The following is a 22,658-nucleotide window of genomic DNA, read 5'->3' as shown; positions in this document are numbered from 1 at the left end:
TTAGTATTGCATTTTGTATTAATGATTGTTCAGATTTAATACTTTAAGTAAGTGATCATTAACATTATTTTCAATTACATTCAAGCTCTCTAATAGAGACACATTTAACAACATTCAAAACTTAATTATATTAATATGAAAAGCAAGACTATTTTTTTTTCCTACCATATAATATCAGTGCAAAAAAGGTGGTTTAAACCAAAAAAAGAAAATGGATTTAACAAGGGAAAAAAAAAGGATTTGGTTTCTTCTTCTCCTTTTCTTCATGGACCCTCTAAATATTAGTTCCTAATTAGCGTCGACCTCTAAGATCTTTTGCTACCATGTTTTTCCTTCATTCCCACCTAGATATTACCTGCTCCCTTCACAAAGCTGCAGGATGTTCTTATTGGGTCGTCTTGGATTTTTTCTCTCTCTTCACCTGGTAGTCCTAGAGTGGAGAGTCTGATTCTTCCCAGCGCCTCACATTAAAAAATATGTGTTCAGCTGATTCCTCTGCTTCATTGCATTTTCTACATAATTATATTGTCTCTTATTACTCCAATCTATGTAGGTGTTTTTTCAGATGGCAGTGTCCTGTTAACATTCCTACTGCCCATCTTATATTTTTCTCTGCTGAGTTTCAAGAGTTCTTTAGTATGCTTCTTGTTTGGTCTTTTTATCAGTTTCTTTGCAAGCTTGCATCTGGAGTATTTTTCCAGTTCTCCATTTGTTTCTTTTGTACCCAAATTCCTATGTAGTGCCGGGCTTGCCCATAGGAAATCCCGCATACAGGTTCTGGGCCTACAAAATGTGTTTCTGCCCCTTTCCTGGCCAGTTTATCTGCCTTTTCATTTCCTTTTATACCTGCATGCCCTGGTACCCATATTATTTTGACAATGTTGTACTTCGAGAGCTTCAGGAGAAGTGAATAGCAATACCAGACATTTCTGGATATTATCCGGACTGCTTCTAGTGCCTTAATGGCCACTTGGTTGTCCATAAAAATGAAAATGTTCTTATTCCTATAGTTCATTTTCAGATTTTCTTCAAGACATGTTGTGATAGCTATGATATCAGCTTGAAAGACTAGTGTGATTGCCCAGGCTCATCTGGATTGATCTCTCAGGTCTTCTCCCGTTGATCCCTCCTCCTATGCCATCCCCAGTCTTTGAGCCATCAGTCCACCACTCTGTGTCTACTTTCTCATTATTCCATTTGTTGATATCCCAGTCTTCTTTTTTTATTTTTTATTATCTGGGTCTCAAATGGTGTTTCAAAGTTGTACTTTGGTATCATATGATCGGAAGCCATTTGTAGAACTTCCTCTGGTATTACTCTGTTAATTTTACAGTGACCTAGATTGGATCTTTGTGCATTCCAGCACTCTGATTGTGCCAGTCTATATGAACTCATTCTAGCCTGTCCTTTTATGAAACTGAATAGTGATGGGAGCTCTAGTAAAGTATTCGAGGCTTATGTCGGCGTAGTTCTCATAGCCCCAGTTATAGCTATGCATGCCATTCTCTATAGGCTATCCAATCTACTACTGACTTTTCCTTGGCTTACTTTCTGCCACCAGATGATTGCAGCATAGGCCGTCAACGGTATAATGATCGTTGTATATATCTGCGTTACCATTGATGTTCTTAGGCCCCATGTCTTCCCGACGGCTCTTTTACATGCATACAGCAAGTTCTAGGCCCGGGTTATGTTCCTTGCTATATGTGGATTTCAGGTTAGATTTTATCTAACACTATACCTAGGTGCGGTGCCTGTTCTTCCATATATATATTGCCCAAAGAGCCTCATTGATCTCTTTCCCTCTAATTTCCTTCTTCTTGTAAAAGGGACCAGAGTTATCTTGTTCGGGTTAACTGATAGTTGTTCTTCCCGACACCAGTTCTCCACAAGGTTAAGTGATCTTTGCATGAGGTCCTGGATACTCATCACCTTACCTTGTACTACAATCACTAGGTCTTCTGCGTATCCTTGTATATAAAAACCTTGTTCGTTGAGAATAGCTATGATTTTTTTCACCACGAGGTTCCACAGCATAGGAGAAAGAACTCCTACCTGAGCACGGCCTCAGGTGGTCCTAACCATCAGCATTTCTTCACACAGGGTTGCTTTTATCTTCCTTCCATCGTAACATGGATTTAATCCATTTGACGACGGTTTTACTCACCTTGCTCTTTTCCAATGCTTTGATCATAGAGTCTAGAAATGCAGCCAGTGCAATTTCTTTATATTCTAGGTTTTCCTCTAATTTACAAACCAACTGGTGAATTGCTACTTCAGTGGATTTGCCAGGTCTATATGCAAACTGATTTTCATGTAACGTTGAGTTCACTTGCCCCGTTCTTCTGATATATTTATCCAGAATTTTCTCCATTGCTTTCAGCATGAAGGAGGTTAAACGTAATGGTCTGTATGCTTTGGCTTGGGCATAATTTACCCTTCCAGGCTTAGGTATGAATACTGCCTTAGCTTCAGACCATGATTTCGGCACATACCCTAAAGCTAGACTAGCTCTGAAAAGGTCCGTCAGGGCATTGACGAGTATTTTCCGTTTCTCCTGTAGGAGTATTGGAAGTATCTCATCTGGCCCCGGAGCTTGTATAGGATGAAATTATCAATTGCCCATTTTACATGGTTATGTTTTATTATTATTTTGGCACAGTTCCAATCTGCTCTTTGAGCTCCCGTCTCTGTTCCAACAGTTTCTTCCTCTGTCATCTCCTCATCCTCAGGAAAGTGACACGCCATTAGTATCTCCTGCGTGTCCCTCCCCGCTTCAGTAAATGAGTCATCTGGTTTCTCCATTGTCCCCACTTGATTTATATGGGTTGCTTTCAGAACCTTCTGGAGCCTTGCTGTTTCAGTGTTTCCACTTTCTCACAGATCAGTCTCCAAGATTTTTTCTTTTTTTTTTTTTTGCTATCCGTATCTCTAGGTTATACTCAGTGAGTTTCCTATGATATACTTCCCACATACCATTTCTAGATGATATTCTATACAACATCCTAACCTCTTTTTTCATTTTGGCTAATTTGTTCTTACACCACCTTACTTTTTTGGTGTTTTTCTTTTCTTTGAGAGGACAATTTTCATGGTATGAGTCTATAATGGCCTCTTCTAATAGTACCACTGCCTCATCCAATTCTTTCTGCCCTCTCATGTTAGTTGGAATTTTTTGTACAGTCTTCCTTAGAACTTCTCTGTATCTGTCCCAGTTAGTTTTTTTTGGGTCTCTACATCTCAGTCTGACATAGTCTTGCATCTATTGCAAATTGGATGTGCTGGTGGTCTGCCAATTATGGTTCCTCCAGCACCTTCCAGTCTTTAATAAAGTTTGCAAAATGCGTGGTGCTTAGTGTAATGTCTATTACCTCCCTACGATTTTTGTTTATAAATGTAGGCTTGTTTCCTAGATTTAGTATCATCAACTCAGTTCCAGTAATAAACTCTAGTAAAGACTCACCTCTTGCATTGCAGTTCATGCTGCCCCATGCCGTGTGGTGTGAATTTGCATCTGCTCCAAGGTCTAGGCGTTTGCCTTTCCTCTTTGCGTTGCAAATTAGTTTCTCAACTTCTACTGATTGGGGCAGATTAGTTGAGTCATATGGGAGGTATGCAGAGCCTATGGTTATTTCTCTGGGTCCCTTCCAATTTCCAAGTTTTATTTATCTTCTGATGTAACTTTGATTGACCGTGAGAGATCCAGGATCTAGTTCAGTCGCCTATTTGTGTAGACTATCAGCTGTCCTACATAAGCAGTCCGTTGCCTAGGGTACACCACGAGGAGGTTATCTACACGTTGCACCCCAATCGGAAATTCAATCAAGAGATTACTTACATGATTGAATTTCCAAGTTTAATCTTGGAAATGGTTAGGTCCCGTGAACAGTGTTCCTGCAACATATGACATTTTAATTTCCTGTTCGCTAGAAGATATGTTCTGGGTATTTCCGATGTTGTATCGTACATCAGCTTACCTCCAGATTCCGCCAGTCCTGTTACTCTGCCCTTGACTACCCATGGCTCTTGAATAAGGGCCACGTCATTAGCCTCGGACTTGAACTTCCCGGCGAAATTGGCCACAGCTGCTTTTTTATGCTGAAGATTGGCCTGAAGGACCTGCAGCTCCATCTTTATCAACGTGGGGTTTCATTTTTCCCCTGATGACTTGAAACTTGATCTGTCCAAGTCCGAGCTTAGCCTTAAGGCTTCTCTTTTTTAAGCTCTTCAAAGTCTCTTTCGCCAGGGGCTAAAACGACTGTCCTTCCTGTCTTATCAATTGAAGTGGCATTCAGCACTTTCCACTCTTGTGTTAGAAGTTTGGTATCGTGCAAGTCTGCTCTACTGGAGCTTCTGTTGCCATTTCTTGTTTTGAGTCTGTGACAGCCTGTCCAATTGGGACTTCTTTCTCCATTTTTTCATCTTGGGCTTGCTCCTGGATCTTGCTCTACTGGAGCTTCTTTGACTTCCCTTGATGTCGAAATTTTTGAAATTGGTTCTTTATAAGCATCCATGTTTCAATCAGTCGTAGGGTTTTTGTCCCTTCTAGAGTTGTGAGCATCGTTCTCACCATCCGTGGTGAGACATACAGCCAGGCATTGTTTTCCCACAACTCAGGCTTTCCGTAGCAGAGATCACGCCCCGGCCCAAATGTAGCCAGGTTTGTTCCCCCTTCAATAGGCCTACTCACGTGATCTCCACTTGGCATTATCATGATTTAGTTCACAGCCATGACTTTTCCCCCTAGGTTGGGATCGTCACTTTCCCAACCCGCGGCTTGTCCAGGCTACGTAGAATGAAGTGATGTGTTGGTTCCAGCACTCCGCAGTATCACCCATGTGAAGGAACCATGGATGCCTCTCTAGCATGTGTGGGCAAAGCCTCCACTTCCATGCCTTGACTTTGGCTAGTAACAATCACAGTGCCTCAAGACATTTTCTGGCAATACCTGTTTTTGGTACGCGAGAGGGTATTTTATTTCCCTCAGACCCTTCAGACAAGTCCGGAGGGCCCCCCTATCCGCCACCTGGGACGCGCCCGATAGTGGAACAGGTAAGAAAACACCCATGGGTAGGATTTGGATTGGTTTTTAACATTTTTTTTTTACCATGTCGACAGCAGACACTACTGGATGGATTTCGGTGCCAGTTTTTCTATTGGGATTTGGTGGATAGTGGGGGGGTGGAGGCATCAACCCATCTAGGGGGACTCCTACTCTATAATCCCCTCTAGGAAGTCAAGTTATCCACTGTCGCTCAATTCTTTGAAAAAAGCTACGCAGTCTACTCTATGTACGGTAGCTGGTATCTCTTGACAATCTGTGATTTTTGCTGGATATACCAGTAAAAAAATCACTTTTAATGAAATAGCATTGCTGTTTGTTTCTGGGATAGGCAGTGTACTTAGCTCTGCCAGTTCTGTTTCTTGCCCTGGAGCACATAACCCAGGTAATATGTTGCCTTATTTGAAAATGATGTGAATACTGTTTGGTTGTGAATGTAACTCTTTTCAGATAGAAAAACCAAGTTTTTTTATGTGCGACAATGACATTAAAGTGGTATTTACGAACGATGTTACCAGCGGCTATCTTGGGTGGATTTAGTTTACAACTATTCCAGGAAAATTTGTTGCAGGTTAGTGGTTGCAACAATGAAAAATAATACTCCGAAATAGAACTACCGTTTATTAGAAGTTTAAGTTTGTTGGTAAGGAATTTCCTGTGTAGGTACAGTGTTCTCCCCACAAATTTTCATCAGCTGGGTGTCAGGAATGAGTAGCCAGGCATAAAATAGGGCATAAAAATGGATATGATAAAATTTCTGTTTATTCCCCTCAGGCCATTAAGAGTATTCGACAGGTAAACATTAACTGCAAAACTGAACTGTTTTAGTGTTATCACAAACAAGACGTAGCAGAGTATTTTGAACTTCTAGTGTTTTGCTGTTTTATAATAATGTGGGTAACATCAGGGCTTACCATTTTGTTGCTGTGGAGTGCCATACAGGTTTATGACGTTATGTGGAATCGCATGCGATTCCATGCTAATCCAGGCACCGCTCGCGTACGACTTTATGTGGTAGTCAAGCCACACTTGAAAACTTTGATGCAGCAGTTAGTCTGACAATAATGAAGATTTTTCGTTTAAATAAACTGTTTTACAGTATTTAAATTTAAATTTCTAACACCCAACGACTCAAATACAGTAGAACCTCGATAATTCGAAATCGGTTAATTGAAAATGCCGCCTAATTCGAAGAATCTCTCATTCCTAGAAACAGGAGGTACAGTTTTGCATTTTATTTAAATTGTTTAATTCGAAATACGGATAATTCATAATTCGAAGATCAACATCGGTCCCAGTATTGAAATTCAGACTTTTAATTCAAAATTGTCCTTCATTTTGTTAAAAATAATATTTTACGGCATAATTTGAATGAAAAATTCTCCGTGTCACAATAGAACGCGTCTTCCGGAACGTGCAGGCATATTTTTCCGCACTTTAACTTTGACTAGGTGTGTCTACAGCATGCTTCAGAGTTGCCAAATTCTAGTGAAATCATAGTTCTTTTGTATTCTTGTAGTTACTTGTTTCACATAAAGTTTTAGTGTGCAGTTATAAACTTCAAAATTGTTATATTTTATTAATACTTTGTTTTTGTTTATTGTTATGGTATTTTAGTTTAGGGCACGTGTGTTCCTTTTTTGTGTTGTGAGATTGCTAAGCATCAGTATTCTTCCAAGACACTCAGCGAGAAGTGAATATTATAAGGAAGGTTGACAACGGAAAAAAAAAAAAAAAATGAAAACTGAAATGGTTAAAGACTTTGGAATTCCTGTGTCCATGCTTTCAACATTTTTAAAAAATTGTGAGAGCATAGAAGCTAGGAAATGCAGGGTGTAAATACAGCAAAGCGAATGCGCTTTCGAGGAGTTAAACACTCTGATTTGGAAGTACAGTTGATTGAGTGGTTTCGGCACGTTCGGGCAAACAATGTCCCTGTTGATGGCGAGTTTATTAAGGGGAAGGCGAATGAACTGGTCCTAAAGATGGAGTTTGAGTTTGTGTTCAAACTGGTGGATTCAGCGTTTTAAGGAACGGCACAATATCAGGTGGCAGGCAGTGTACGAAGAATCAGAATCGGTGAACACTAGCGATGCAGACAGTTGGCGAGAAAGCATGGCTCGCATAATCAATTCGTATGCACTGAACAATATCTTCAATGTTTATGAGACTGCATTGTTTTTTAATGCCGAGCCCAAACGGACCTATGGTTTTAAGGGAGGGAAGTGCCACGGCGGGAAATCTTACTAGGATAGGGTCACAGTCCTTCTCTGTTGCAATGCGGACGGAAGTGAGAGACTTCCTCCCCTCTTCATAGGCAAATTCGAGAAACCACGATGTTTTAAGGGCATCAGGCACTTCCCGTGCAAATACAAGTCATCTAAAAATTCCTGGATGACAGGAAACATTTTTGAAGAGTGGCTGGTATGCCTTGAGAGCAAAATGGCATGCCAGGACAGAAAAATACTTCTGTTGTTGGTTCAGTGCACTGTACACAAACATAATTTAATTTTAAAACATGAACGTCTTCTTTTTCTGCCAGCAAACACTACGAGCTACTTGCAGCCAGTAGATCAAGGTATAATTTAATCTGTGAAACATGCCTACAGAAAACATGCCTACTTTCTCCATGAAGTTGCTAGAAATATTCCGGCGGGAGAAATACGCAAGTGGAACATGATTGATGCAATGCGGAGTGTGACAGTTGCCTGGGGCGCTATTCCTTCATCAACAATCAAAAACTGCTGCGTCAAGTGTGGTTTTGGTTCATTAAATAAGGTAGAAGAGGGAGAAGAAGACGACAATGAAGATGAATGGGAGGAGTTACGGCAAAAGTCCGATGTCGGTATGACTTTCTCCAAATACATCGCCATAGACCATGCGGAGACTACTTCAGAAGAGTTGGGATCTCGCCATTATGATCAGCTGTGATCAAGTGACGCCAGAGTAAGATGCAGCTACAGCTGATGTTGAACACAACAAAGATACGGCGCAGGCGGCAACTATTCCGTCAAATAATGAGGTACTTGCCGCTCTCGCCGCGTTGGATTCAGTGATAAGTGCAAGTGATGCTGACGACGCTACAATTTAGGCTATGGCCCATATGGAGCAGTTCATAGCTAGTGTTTATACAAAGAAAAGATGAAGCAACCTATAACACATTCTTTCTTTAAAAGGCAATAAGCCTAATGTGTGGGGGAAAAAAAAAAAAAAAAGCCTGCTGGACCATTAAACATTTGCAAACTATTCAGGTACTGTACAAAGTTATTTATTATTCTAGATATTTGTGTTAAATTGTATGTCTGGGTTTTTTAAGTTTGGTTTGTTTGTGTCATGTGTTTCCAATTTGGACAGTCTTGTTAGCTCCCCTGTGCAAGAGCTTTACATACATACATACATACATACATACATACATACATACATACATTATCATTAAAGACTGTTATGCCTTTCAGCGTTCAGTGTGCAAGCCTCTGTGAATTTATTAAACATCACCACAATCCTCTATTTGCAACTAGTGCTGTGCCCTCATTTAGTTCTATACCTCTTATCTTTAAATCGTTAGAAATTGAGTCTAACCATCGTCATCTTGGTCTCCCTCTACTTCTCTTACCCTCGATAACAGAGTCCATTATTCTCCTAGGTAACCTATCCTCCTCCATTCACCTCACATGACCCCACCACTGAAGCCGTTTTATGTGTACAGCTTCATCCATCGAGTTCATTCCTAATTTAGCCTTTATCTCCTCATTCCAAGTACCTTCCTGCCATTGTTCCCACCTGTTTGTACCAGCAATCATTCTCGCTACTTTCATGTCTGTTGCTTCTAACTTATGAATAAGATATCCTGAGTCCACCCAGCTTTCGCTCCTGTAAAGCAAAGTTGGTCTGGAAACAGACTGATGTAAAGATAGTTTCATCTGGGAACTGTCTGCCTTCTTACTGAATACTGTTGATCGCAACTGCGAGCTCACTGCATTAGCTTTATGACACCTTGATTCAATCTTGCTTACTATATTACCATCCTGGGAGAACACACAACCTAAATACTTGAAACTGTCGACCTGTTCTAGCTTTGTATCACCAATCTGACATCCAATTCTGTTGAATTTCTTAGCTACTGACATCAGTTTAGTCTTCGAAAGGCTAATTTTCATACCATACTCATTGCACCTATTTTCAAGTTCCAAGATATTAGACTGCAGGTTTTTGGGACAATCTGCCATTAAGACCAAGTCGTCAGCATAGGGCAAACTGCTTACTACATTTCCCCCTAACTGAATCCCTCCTTGCCATTTTATACCTTTCAGCAGATGATCCATGTAAACTACGAACAGCAAAGGTGAAAGATTACAGCCTTGTTAACCCCTGTAAGTACCCTGAACCAAGAACTCATTCTACCATCAATTCTCACTGAAGCCCAATTGTCAACATAAATACCTTTGATTGATTTTAATAATCTACCTTTAATTCTATAGTCCCCCAGTATGGCGAACATCTTTTCCCTCGGTACCCTATCATATGCTTTCTCTAGATCTACGAAACATCTTACAACATTTTAAGAAAGAGCTTTATACTGCACTTATATCAAGTAGGTTATGACCTGTTTCCTTAAATTGCGCTGTGCATATACAGTAGATTACCATACCCTTTGTCTTTGAATCATGTTTTATTTTCCCTGGGTGTGAGGTTACGTTTGACGGTGTATGGCGTTATCCAAAAGCATTATTTCAATAAATGCACCTTGTTGGATACCTTTGGGAAAAAATTTTTCTCCACGGCATTTGAAAGGTTTAACTAAATCCAGGTGATTGCATGCTATAGAAGACCTTAGAATAGCGGCGGTTAATTCAAAATCACGTAATTCAAAGTTTGATTTTTGCGTCCCAACAACTTCGAATTAACGAGGTTTTGCTGTATGTATATTAATGTTATGGAACTAGCACATATCTAGGGTATGTTAGCCGGGTGGACTGCCCATTAAAAAGGTTCTAGGGAGAACACTATGGTAAGTAAGTAAATAAATCTTCAGGGCTATGCTTACATAGGGGTAGAGAAATCTATGTTCATTTGCATTGTAATACAGAACATAACAACAAGGTAGGCACTTGTAATTATTTTTCATGAACTAATTTTCAGGACTCGTCGACATACTCCATTGACACATTCCCTTCTGCATGTAAGCTACCGTGGGAAGGCGAGTTTCAGGACTGTGCTGCATATTCAGATCGCATTTTTCCTTCTGCTACATGCAAGTTGCCTTGTCAGGAAGAATATCCTGGTCCATATGAGTTTGATTTACAACTTAATGCTGAAACCTCAATGAGAAATAGGTGGTTGGTAAGTATTGAAGTGCTTCAAAATTAATCTATTTGACTCTCCAACTGCATAATTTGCACCCTGCCCAAAATATTTTTATTTTCACTTTAAATCGCTACGTAGTACAAAAAGGTATTTTTATTTTTACACTTTGCTTTAAATCACACCACAAATAGGTCTTATGGCAGTGATGGGACAGTAAAGGGCTAGGAGTGGGAAGGAAGTGACTATGGCCTTAATCCGATGTCAAAATGGGAAAATATGGAAAACCATCTTCAGGGCTGCCGACAGTGGGGTTCATTAGGCATAGATATCAAGGATAATTTAATAAAAAACCACCTATTCAATACTTGAATACTTGAATAGGTGGTTTTTTATTAAATTATCCTTGATATCTATGCCTAACGTCTTCTTCAATACGGAACAATAATGAGAGTTGTTACTTGTAAAGTGGGGTTCATATTCATTATCTTGTGAATGCAAGCTGGTAGTTATGTGACCCAAACGGTGCAGCCAGTTGCTCTGTATAGCCTACAAGAAAGTGTCCAAATGTTTGTTGTCATGTATGAATGTGCTTATCTTAAGGAACACTTGATGGATTTTGATGTAGTACGAGTACTTTTAGAGGATCTCAAACCTTTGATCGGTTACAATTCCAGTGTTCTTATAGCAGTTATAGTACTTTTAAATTGTTTCCAGAAATTAATAATAGACAAATATCAGTACACAAATTTCATGCTTCTCTACACATTGATTAAATCTAGTCATGCCTGAAGCAAGGTCATTCAACTGTCTAGCTTGGATCTTTTTCCAAATTTAATAGAAATTTCTACTTGTTTTTTAAATTCCTCACCAACAGCTCAAATTCTGGATACTCTTGTCCAAAGGAGCCGCATGTTTCTTAAACCATGTAGAACTTCAGTCTCGCTGAATGAACACAGTTTGTGAGTACCTCTGTTACAGAAATATCTGAAAACAGGTGATGTAATGTTAGGAACAATGGTAACGGAAATGTCTTCATTCAAACTATTATTGAGTGATGAACATTTCGTAATTTGGCTGTTGTTTTTTCTCAAGGTTATGTTTTTTTTGAAATTATTTTCAATAGACTTCAACAAAGAATGCACTGAACCTTGATAGATCATTTAGTTTTTTTTAAACATTTATATTGTGTTTTATTTCATATTTTGCTATATTAGCACTAAGATTTTCATTTATTTATTTATTTATTTATTTATTTATTTATTTATTTATTTATTTATTGTCGCTTAAGCGCAGCCAGTATCCAGTATTCGGGAGATAGTAGGTTCGAACCCCACTGTCAGCAGCCCTGAAGATGGTTTTCCATGGTTTCCCATTTTCACACCAGGCAAATGCTGGGGCTGTACCTAAATTAAGGCCATGGCCACTTCCTTCCTACTCCTAGCCCTTTCCTGTCCCATCGTCGCCATAAGACCTATTTGTGTCGGTGTGACGTAAAGCAGCTAGCAAAAAAAAAATAATTATTTATTACAGCATTACATAATGCCTAAAATTCTAACTTTATTTAATCTTGCTTATATTATCAGTAGTCCTAATCTCACTTACATATAAGGTTATATCATTATTGTTTGTTGTTTCTGTTCTAGTTGCTATAAAAGTATGTACTTTTTTACTTTTTTAACCTTATGTGGCCACGAGCTTTAATTTCATCAAGAAGATTGATAAAAGTACTTGACTTACTTGAGTTATTTCCTTTTACTCTTTTGCAGAGCATAGGGCTTCGACAAAGTAGCGCCAGCATATCCTATTTTGAGCCAGGATCTTGAGTTCTCCAAAGGTCTTCCCTTCTTGTTTTGCCTCCTCCATTGACATTCTAAAATCCAATTTTCATGTCCTGTTTCAAGCCAAAGTCTTAGGATCCGTCCAGCTGCTTTTCTTGGTTTCTTTAATAAGCTAGTTTTAAGCGACTGCGAGTAATTAGCTCACATTCACTGAGTGTCATGGTGGGGCTGCCACCTTTTAGCCTTGACACTTGCTTCCACCTCGGATGTTACGGGTGGAAAGGATGCCATTTACTGCATCCTTAATTGTGATATGGTTATTCCACCATATATTCAGTTGCCAGAGCCTCGTCTGTGATAACACGGAACACCATTGATAAAGTACTGCAAACTCCCAATTATTGAGGTATGAATTATACCATTTGCGGGTTATCTGTGCACCCCCGAGATTTATTGTATTATTTTTAAAAATTTTATTTCCTTTATTTTTGTCACAGCATTATGAAAACATGTGAACAGCACACTTGAAATTCAAGCACGCTCTCGACTGCAAGTGTGCTGGAGGCATGCTTTGAATGTCCTATAGAGCAGTTGCTTTGTTCGTGTTGTGTGATAGCAGTCATGGCTATGAAGTGAAAGTGGTTTTAACTTTAAAACAAACACTCTAATTGAAAAGTTTTAGAAGGGGGAGTCAGTAAAGAAATTACAGTAGTGAATGATTATGGGATTGGGATTATGTATACTTTTGTACCAGTATCTCAAGTATTTTACGAACAGTAGACATTCTAAGCAATTTTTATATTAGGCTACTTTATTGATACAAGGGGTTATTGAATGCATTAATTGTTCAACATTATTGTGTTTTCGAACAGTATTGTATGTTCTGTATTATTGAGAAACATTTCTGTTGCAGTATCTTTTTCTAAAGATGATGAATTGTACAGCACTTTTCAAGATACGGTTTGCTTTTCAAAATTGTTGATTACTTTGCATACAGGGTGATTCAAAAATATTTTTACAGGCTTTGTGGATTGGTTCCTTACACCAAAACAAGAAAAAAGTTCATATAAACATGTCCCAGAATCCTTCATTTTCAGTTTAATAAAGTTCAAAATGTTATTAATGAAGGAAAATTTTAAAGTGACATTAATTAGTTTTTGACATTATATTGTCAGCGTGTTAGGAAGTGTTTAACACACAAACTCACATCAGATGTTCGAAATGTCCTCCTCTTGCATCTAGACATGCGTGCACTCTTTGAATTGTGGACTGTTGCACTTTCTCAAATACTTCCTGATGGTGTTTAATGGTTTTGCAACCTTCCATGATACGTTGAAGACGAGTTTCTTCATTCAGGTTGTCTGCTGCATAAACCAATTGTTTAAGGTGCTCCCAGAGATAAAATCCAAAGAATTGAGTTTGGGGAAACATGCAGGCCATGGAACTGGTCTTCCTCTACCTATCCATCTGTCATGGTAGATGACCAGCCAGTGCATCTCGAACAGTGAGACAAAAATGCGCTGGAGCCTCATCACGCATGAACCACATGTTTCTTCTTATTTTCAGGGGCACATCTTCTAGCAAGTTGGGCAGAGTGTTCTGAATAAAGTCCTTGTAGACAGCACCTGTAAGGCGTGCTGGGAGAACGTGTGGCTCTACCAGACAGTCGCCTACAATTTTAGCCCACACATTAATCTTAAACTGATGCTGATGTCTAGCCTGAACTGTTGCACAAGGATTAAGAACTGCCCATGTGTGTTGGTTATGGAAGTTTGTTATTCCATCTCTTCCAAATATTGCCTATTCTGTAAACAAAACTGAAGAGACAAACAACGGATTGGCAGTTTGTGCAAGAAACCATCTGCAAAAGTTCTCCCGTGGTGGGTGATTGGCGGGTGAAAGGCTCTGCACACATTGAAAATGGTACGGATACAGGAACTGTTCGTGAAATATCGCCCATGCTGTACTTTGAGACGTACCACATGCCATGGCCACTTGCCTAGTGCTAATACCTGGATCTTCTTCGACAGACTGGAGAATGTGTTCTTCCTTGTCAGGTGTACGAGCAACTCTTGGTCTTCCTCGATCAACTGTCTGTGGTTCTATGGATCCTGTCTCAGCAGCGTGGCGATAAACACCAGCAATGTTTGGATTATTCGGCTGTCTTCGGTCGGGAAAAAAACTTTGATACAGCTCTGAAGCCTCGCGTCAGTTATCATTCACGCAGCCGTACATAAAAATCATGTCTGCCTGCTCACGAAATGAATACCCTTCCATGGTTGAAAGAAACATTCACTGTAACATGTACACAATTGAAAAGTTGAAGGCAAACTAATAGGTACACTTTCACTAACTCACTATGTACAAAGATGAAAAAAGTAAACAAGTCTCCATCGCAACACATCGCCATCTACGTAGGATACAACGAGTCAAAGCCTTCTATGAATGAGTGCATAGATAAATGCAGTTGTTTGGTTGACCTGGAAAGTTGTTGAACGTAACATAAATTTTCGTTAAAAAATTAAAAATGCAAAAGCAAATGATTTGGGGACATATGTTTATATGAACTTTTTTTTTTTTTTTTTTGGTTTTGTTGTAAGGAACCCATCCCCAAAGTTTGTAAAAATATTTTAGAATCACAGTCAGTGGGATTCATAGCCACTATCTCGTGAATGCAAGCTGGTAGTTTTGTGACCCAAACGGTACATCCACTTGCTCTATATACAAGTAAGTATTAAAATGCTTGTCATGTATGAATGTGCTAATCTTCATGAAAACTCGATGGATTTTGATGGAGTAGTGTAATTTTAGAGGAACTCAAACTTGACATCAGATGCAAAGAGTTGTTCTCCATGTTGAAAAGAATAGACTTTCCTCATTTAACTGCATTGAGCATGCTGTTTTGTGAAACGGGAGTTTGTCCTGTAAGACATCCTCAGCTACAAAAACACACCAGGACAAAATTCCAACATCTTAAAAGATTAAAAATAGTTCTAAATAGTTCTCTTTATTTATATATATAATTCGCTGGGGCCATCAAGGACCACGTTAAGTCTTGTTGCATTTGACACTGAACTTGGCCTTCTTTAGAGCCCAAATTTCCCTCATTCTTTGTGAGTGGGCCTGCGTACGCTCCTCTGTCCAAGGGGCACCGTGTCTTCTCTTCGGTTGCTCGTCTCGGTTTAGCCCGTTCGTCAATATTTTCTTGCGGAAGAGATCTCTGTTAAAGGCGTCTTCAGCTGAGATATGTAGCATTTGCAGGTCTTCTTTGGTATTTCTAAACCAGGGAATTGTGGTTTTGGGGTTTGAATCAAAAAAGTGAAAGATTTCGTTAGTTAACTTTCTTCTGTCCATTCTTTTCAGATGACCGTAAAATCGTGCCCGTCTTTTTCTGATTGTGTCGGTAATTTTCTCTATTTTGCTGTAGACTTCCTTGTTGGATCTCTTTTGATGGATTCCATTTCTGTACTTTGATCCCAAGATTCCTCTCACAATTTTTCGTTCTCTTTTCTCCAGTTCTTCAAGGAGTCCTTTGTTGACATTTAGGGACAGGGTTTCGGCTGCATATAGAACTACTGGCTTCAGAACTGTTTCATAGTGACGTATCTTGGTGTTTTGGGAAAGGCATTTTTTGTTGTAGATTGTGCGGGATGTTTGGTAGGCTATTTCCAGTTTGCATACTCGCTCCTGAAGTGCTTCTTTGTCCAGTCCATTTTTCATGATGATCTCACCCAGGTATTTGAATTTGTCTACTCAGGTGATGTCCCCGTATTTTGTATGGAGTTTTGGTGGAGCCTCTTTGATGTTAGTCATTACTTCTGTTTTCTCAAACGATATCTGCAAACCAGTTTGTTCGGCAATTTCCTTTAAAATTTCAACTTGAGCTCTAGCGGTTTCTATGTCGGTTGAGAGAACAGCAATATCATCGGCAAATGCTAAGCAGTCTGTTGTGATCCCCTTGGATTTGGTTCCTATTCTCAATGGACTGTAGTTGGTTTCCTGTAATCTCACCCGCCAGGTTCTGATGATCTTTTCAAGAACACAGTTGAAGAGTATCGGGGATAGCCCATCACCTTGTCGGACTCCTGTTTTGATGTCAAAGGAATGCGAGAGACATCCGTGGAACTTCACCTTGGATTTTGTATCGGTCAGGGTGGCTCTAATTAATGCCAGCAGTTTCAAATCAACTCCAAATTCATTTAAGATGTTTAGCAGGACTTCCCGGTCAATGGAGTCGTACGCTTTCTTAAAGTCCACAAAGACAGACACATACTGTTTGGACCTTAGTGTACAATATCTGATGATCGTTTTGAGATTTTGGATCTGTTCAGCTGTTGAGCGACCTTTTCTGAACCCTCCTTGGTATTCACCTATTTGATGTTCGACTTGTGCTTCCAAACGCTCCAGGATGGCAAGTGATAGAATTTTGTAAGTCACGGGTAGCAAAGATATTCCTCTGTAGTTGTTGATGTTCTTCATGCTGCCTTTTTTGTGTAATGGATGGATCAAAGCTATTTTCCAATCTTCGGGTAGGGTCTCCTTGTTCCAAATTTCTTCTATTTGCTTTTGCAAGATATCAAGTGATTCTTCTGGGGCATATTTCCATAGTTCTGCTACTGCTGAGTCTTCCCCCGGTGCTTTGTTATTTTTGAGACGGGCAATGTGGCGCTTGATTTCATCTCTGTCGGGTGGTCTGGAATCTGGATACCTGAGTAAGGGTTCCTTGGTCTCATGGCGCTTTGCGGATTAGAGCAATTAAGTAAATTCTTGAAGTAATCTGCCAGAATGCTGCAATTTTCTTCATTTGACGTCGCCAGTGTGCCGTCCGTTCGCTCAAAGCATAGAGATGGTGGTTTATAGCCAGTGAGTTTGCATTTGAAGGCTCTGTAGTACTCTCTGCTTTCATTCTTCCTAAAGTTTTGTTCTATTTTTTCAATGAGAGATTTTTTGTATTTACGTTTCTCAGTTCTGAACACCCTAGCTGCTTGGGCACGTTGGGTTTTGTAGGTTTCCCAAACATTTTCTGATTTCATAGAGTTGTACTGTTTCCACGCATTGAGTCTTTCTTGGAGGACTGATTCGCAGGTACTATTCCATCAGGCATGCTTTTTGCTTCTCTTGATTTCTGCAACGTCTTTGGCGGCCTCAACAAGGAGACTTTTGGTGTTGTTAAAGTCACAGTCATTTGGTCTAGCCTTCTCCTGGAACTCCTCGACCCTTTGCCGAAGTTTATCATTGTCGAAGCGTGTGATCTGTTTAGTTGTCTTCCTTGTGTTTGCGGGAATTGGTTTGAATTTGATAAGAGACATATAATGATCTGAGGCCACATTGATGCCTTTCTTTACCTTGACATTCATAATCTCAGGGCTGTTTCTCCTGGAGATCGCAACATGATCAATTTGGAACTCTCCGAGAGCTTGGACGGGAGAACACCAAGTCATTTGCTTTCTGGGTAGATGGCGAAAGTGGGTCGACATGACCTGCAGGTTGTGATTTTCGCAAATGGTTACCAGTCTTTTGCCGTTGGGATTGGTTCTTTTGTGAGCAGGGTAATTTCCTATAACTTATTGTACTTCTGCTCACGACCTAGTTGGGCATTGAAGTCACCCAAAAGAAGCTTGACATGGTGTTTGGGGATTTTGTTCAATTTTTCATCCAGTAGGTCCCAGAAATTATCAACTTCGTCTGGATCAGACTTGTTCTTATCGTTTGTAGGAGCATGTGCGTTAACTAAGGCGTAGGTTTTGTTCGCGCATTTAATTGTGAGTATAGACAATCTGTCATTCACAGGTTCGAAATTTGCAACTGATTTAAGGATCTTGGTTCTAACAGCAAACGCGGTTCCAAGCATCACAGCTCCATTGAGGATTCCTCTTTGCGCTTTGCTCTTGAAAAATCGGTAGCCTTCAGATTCAAAAATCTCTTCATCTGGGTACCTTGTTTCCTGTAGGGCCACTATGGATATCTGATTTTCGTGAAGAGCTTTGGTGAGGGTTTTCAGCTTGCCAGTTTGTGTAAGTGAATTTATGTTGAAAGTTGCTAGAAAGGTTTTAGATTTTGGCCTGAGTTTTTGACTCTTCGTGGTACATCGAGATGCTCCGACTCGTCTCTTGCATGATGTCGAGTCTCCCCCAGAATCCGAACGAGACTCGTGCGCCGTGGCGTTCACGACGAGGGATTTATCCGAAGATTTACCCCCTGGGGTATGTTTCTTGAAATGTTGTGCCATCATGCTTTTTGACTTGACTTTGCTTTGGACGGGTACCCATCCTTTTACAACTAGGGCTGTTAGCCCTAGAGGTTGCCTCAAGATGTTTTCTGTCTTCTGATCATTTACCAGTCTTTGCTGTAACCCTGGCAAGTGACCAGTTTTTTTTTCACGGTGGTATTTTATTTCCCTACTACCCTCTGACTCTGCTGGCGGCAGAGCCAGCGAGCTTCCCCAATTCCAATGGGACGCGCCCGATGAAGGTAACCAGTAAATCCGCACACGGGAGTTCTCTATTGTCTATAACTAACTAAACATTGTTATGCTTCAAGACTTAAAGATCAGACAACTTAATGTTGTGAAATAAAAAGTCAAAATGCCTGTGAGAGACAAATATACCATGAAAATGCACTAATTTAAAACTATTCACACCACAAAAATTATTTGTCCATAAAACTCTGTGATAATGTATGGACAAGATATCATGTAGCAGAAATTTAACATTCCAGTATTCGTGAGGTGGTGTATTTGAAAATAGAGTAAAAGTCCGCTATAGCGAGTACAGCATTTAATGAGATCCCTGTTAAAACGACAAGTTTGGTCCGTCCCTTCAAATGTCCTGTATTAAACTGTGTATTATCCTTCAGTTACAGCGAGAGTCCCATCACTTATGCATCCGTTATTACAAGCGATTAAGCGTGCGTAATTTTTTCCGTCACCGATATTTATGCGCCCCAGTGATTATGTTGGATACGATCGATCACCTTCAGTATCGTTTCCTCGCTGTGTCCACTAGCGTGCTCTCACGTTGACATTTGAAGGCGAAATTGGGAGTCGATCAGTAATACCCGTCGACTGCTGTTCCGTAAAGAAAATTCGAAATGAAAGAGAATATGTTTACTTAAATGCATTATTTACGCATTTATTACAAAGCCATGTTATTCTCTTTCATTTCGAATTTCTATAGAGAACAGCAGTCGACGGGTATTACAAATCGGCCTAGGAATTTTGACACTAGACACAAGTTGTTAACTTGTTATAAAATAAAGACTGAATAAAAGATCTCTTAATTTTAATGCTAAATACTGCAATTAAGAAAGAATGGGATACACCTCAAGATATGGCAGAGTGCATCATTCATTTCAGAGGTTAGTTTGTTTTCTCACGTCTGGTTAAATTACGGAAATGCTATTATCATGTAATTTATAGCGAGAAGGTTAGCATCATACATATAGTACAGTTCGGTCCAGATAGGTGATGCTGTTTGAATAAGAGAATTAAAACTTTTGCCACAAAATGCGATCAATCATCTTTGTTATGGTATAGTTTTCTCACTATGTGCATTTGCAAGCTCTAGCGTCAACATTCCTAGGCCGATTTGTAATACCCGTCGACTGCTGTTCCCTATAGAAATTCGAAATGAAAGAGAATAACATGTTTTTGTAATAAATGCGTAAATAACGTGGCCAATAGCAGTTGTTAACTCATTAAAATAAAGGCTGAAGTAAACTATCTCTTAATTTTAATGTTATATACTTAAATTAAGTAAGAATGTGATGCACCTCGAGATATGGCAGAGTGAATCAGTGAATCACTGATTTCAGGGGATAGTTTATATTTTCTTGCGTCTAGTTTAATTTTGGAAAGGCTATTCCCATGTAAATGTTTAGCGAGGTGAGGAGGTTATCATTTTTCTACATGCGTTTGGAATGTTTTCATGATACATATATGGTTAGGTGTGCTGACACCGTTTGAAGAAGAAAACTGAAATATTTGCCATAGAAGCCTCTGGAGTGATATTTCTCCGAAACCAAGATGATTTTTTTTTTCTCAGAATCTCGTGTGAAAAATCAAGGGTCGTCTTGCATTCACGGCCTAACTGTAATGAACACCACTGACAACTACCGTGGTAACCACGCTCCTGCTTTTCACCCCAACGCGCGCAAACACAAAACTCGCTGACAATAAATGACCGCCTCTTTATTATACATTGCTAGCCATGGCATCCAGTTGTACAGTGCCTCTGCGTAACGTCACTGGATCTTGGGAAATAGTGAAAAGAGAATGACGTTCTATTAGCCTCTACAAAAAGTTTCTCAAATTTGTAGAATGGCATCTAAACATGCAAGCTTTCAAATTCTTAGAAAGGCCACGACTCAGTGGCAGAGTTATAATACGTCTATTGTACCTGACACTTAGTAAAATTAAGTTTTATAGACAGCATGGATATTTTCGTGATGGATGGTCGTATTGTAAAAATACGTGGAATGGGTAAAAATACGTGGAACGGGTATTGCCAGCAAAATTTCAACTGGTTCTCCTCAATATTATGATGGCAATTTTTAGTTACTGTTCATTAAACACTTGGAAAAGGAGAATATTTCTGCAGTCTCAAGGAAGTACTGTATAGGCCTAACTGAAGCCAATATTTGGCGTTAGCTTGAAGACAAAGATAGCTAAAAAATGTGTACTATAAAAAAAATGCATTTGGTGGCCTGCAACAAGGACACTTTAAAGAAGTTGAAGATGAAATTGTGGGATATGTGCTCGAAAAACGCAAGGGCGGAATGGCCATACCACGACCCAGTAAACTCGTTCATTGATCTTCAACGCCAATACATCGCTAGCCGCTGAAGTTGGCTGAACCCGGGAAGCGAGACATGTATGTAATGGTCGGTTGTAGCTGATGCTGAGTTAAAAGTAACAGTTTTATAGACAGCAAGAATATTTTCCGTATGGATCGTCATATTGTAGAGGTGCATGGTATTGCTGGCAAATTTTCAACGGCTTCTCTTCGATAATATGATGCCCATTTTAAGTTAATGGTTATTAAACCCGCGGAAATAAAGAATACCGAGCTCGACAGCTGCAGTCGCTTAAGTGCGGCCAGTATCCAGTAATCGGGAGATAGTGAGTTCGAGCCCCACTGTCGGCAGCCCTGAAGATGGTTTTCCGTGGTTTCCCATTTTCACACCAGGCAAATGCCGGGGCTGTACATTAATTAAGGCCACGGCCGCTTCCTTCCACTTCCTAGACCTTTCCTATCCCATCGTCGCCATAAGACATATCTGTGTCGGTGCGACGTTAAGAAAAATGGCAAAAAAAAAAGAAAAAAAGAAATAAAGAATAAGTATGCAGCCGAAAAAGTACGGCATAACTAAAGCCAGTGTTCGGCATTGGCATGAAGACAAAGACAGTCTAAAAATGCGTACTGTACAAGAAAGGCATTCATATGATTTAACTAAGAACTTTTTAAGCCTGATTAAAATTTTTTGAAGGAAAAAGTGGGGGTCGTATTGCATTCGGGGTTGTCTTGGATGAAATTAAATATACACTTTCACATAGTATTGAATTTTGAAAAATGCCAAACAAATAAGCCGTAGTGTGGATATCATTGGCAAAAACATAAGTTTTGAACAAACTGATTGCCGCTTCATACCGATTTTAATATGCATAGGGGTTTTCCCAACTTTTACAAAAAGTTGGATATAACGACAGTCCGCTGTAGCAAGTAAATTTTTTGCTAGTATGAATTCTCGCTGTAACAGACTTCTGCTGTATAATGGGAACCTCTCTCAAAATATTGGTAAGCAAGAAATCTTGGATGAACACACAACCCCATAGGAAAAACGTCAAACTTGAAGAAAAAAAGAATGTGTAATGTGGAGTGAAATAGTGTGTGAGAAAAAGAGTGTAAAACAGAAAAAGAAAACTTAGATCAAAGAGTAGAAGGAAATAAAATAATTCCTTTCAAGAATGATGTTTGATTTCCTGGCTTGACTGAGTTCCTCGTAAAATTGTTGATAACTTTCTTAAAGTAGTCTACTTACAAACACTTCTTGTTTAATAACTGTATATATTCGTTTGAATTAAGTGAATGTATTGTGTAGCATTGAAAAGGCGGACCTCTCTCAAAAATAAGGTACCATATTTACGCAAATAATCCCCGGATATTTAAAAAAATTGAGGCACAAAATTGGGGTGCGGGTTTTATTTGCGTCAATGTTGGCAACACCCTAGTTTTTGGAAACCACAGTTGGAATAAACTGTCCCCATATGTCATATTTAAACAGAAAACTATTAAGATTTTTAATTCTGAACTGCCCTTTAAAATAGTATTTTACAGAGTATAACAACTTGGCGAACAAAATGGAATTCGTTGGGGAGCTATGAATATTAATGGGGCTTATGGAAGAAAGAAAGTGGAACTGGCTGAGTCAGCAAAGAGGATGCATCTGGATGTGCTAGGAGTAAGTGATATTCAGGTAAGGGGAGATAACGGGGAAGAGATAAGAGATTATAAAGT

General features: G+C 39.5%; 1 protein-coding gene across 2 annotated transcripts in view; it reads left to right on the top strand.

The window, feature by feature from the left end:
• Positions 1 to 22,658, top strand: part of LOC136865600 (cellular tumor antigen p53) — a 273,055-nt gene that overhangs the window by 47,193 nt on the left and 203,204 nt on the right. For both annotated transcript variants that reach the window (XM_067142419.2, XM_067142418.2), the window contains exon 4: positions 10,202 to 10,402. In XM_067142419.2, coding sequence (XP_066998520.1) covers positions 10,202 to 10,402 — 201 coding nt within the window. The remainder of the gene's footprint in view (positions 1 to 10,201; positions 10,403 to 22,658) is intronic.

The sequence above is a fragment of the Anabrus simplex genome, chromosome 1 (assembly GCF_040414725.1).
Source record: "Anabrus simplex isolate iqAnaSimp1 chromosome 1, ASM4041472v1, whole genome shotgun sequence".
Classification (NCBI taxonomy): Eukaryota; Metazoa; Arthropoda; class Insecta; order Orthoptera; family Tettigoniidae; genus Anabrus; species Anabrus simplex.
The sequence above is the reverse complement of the archived record's forward strand: the minus strand, read 5'-3'. Positions and strand labels throughout refer to the sequence as shown.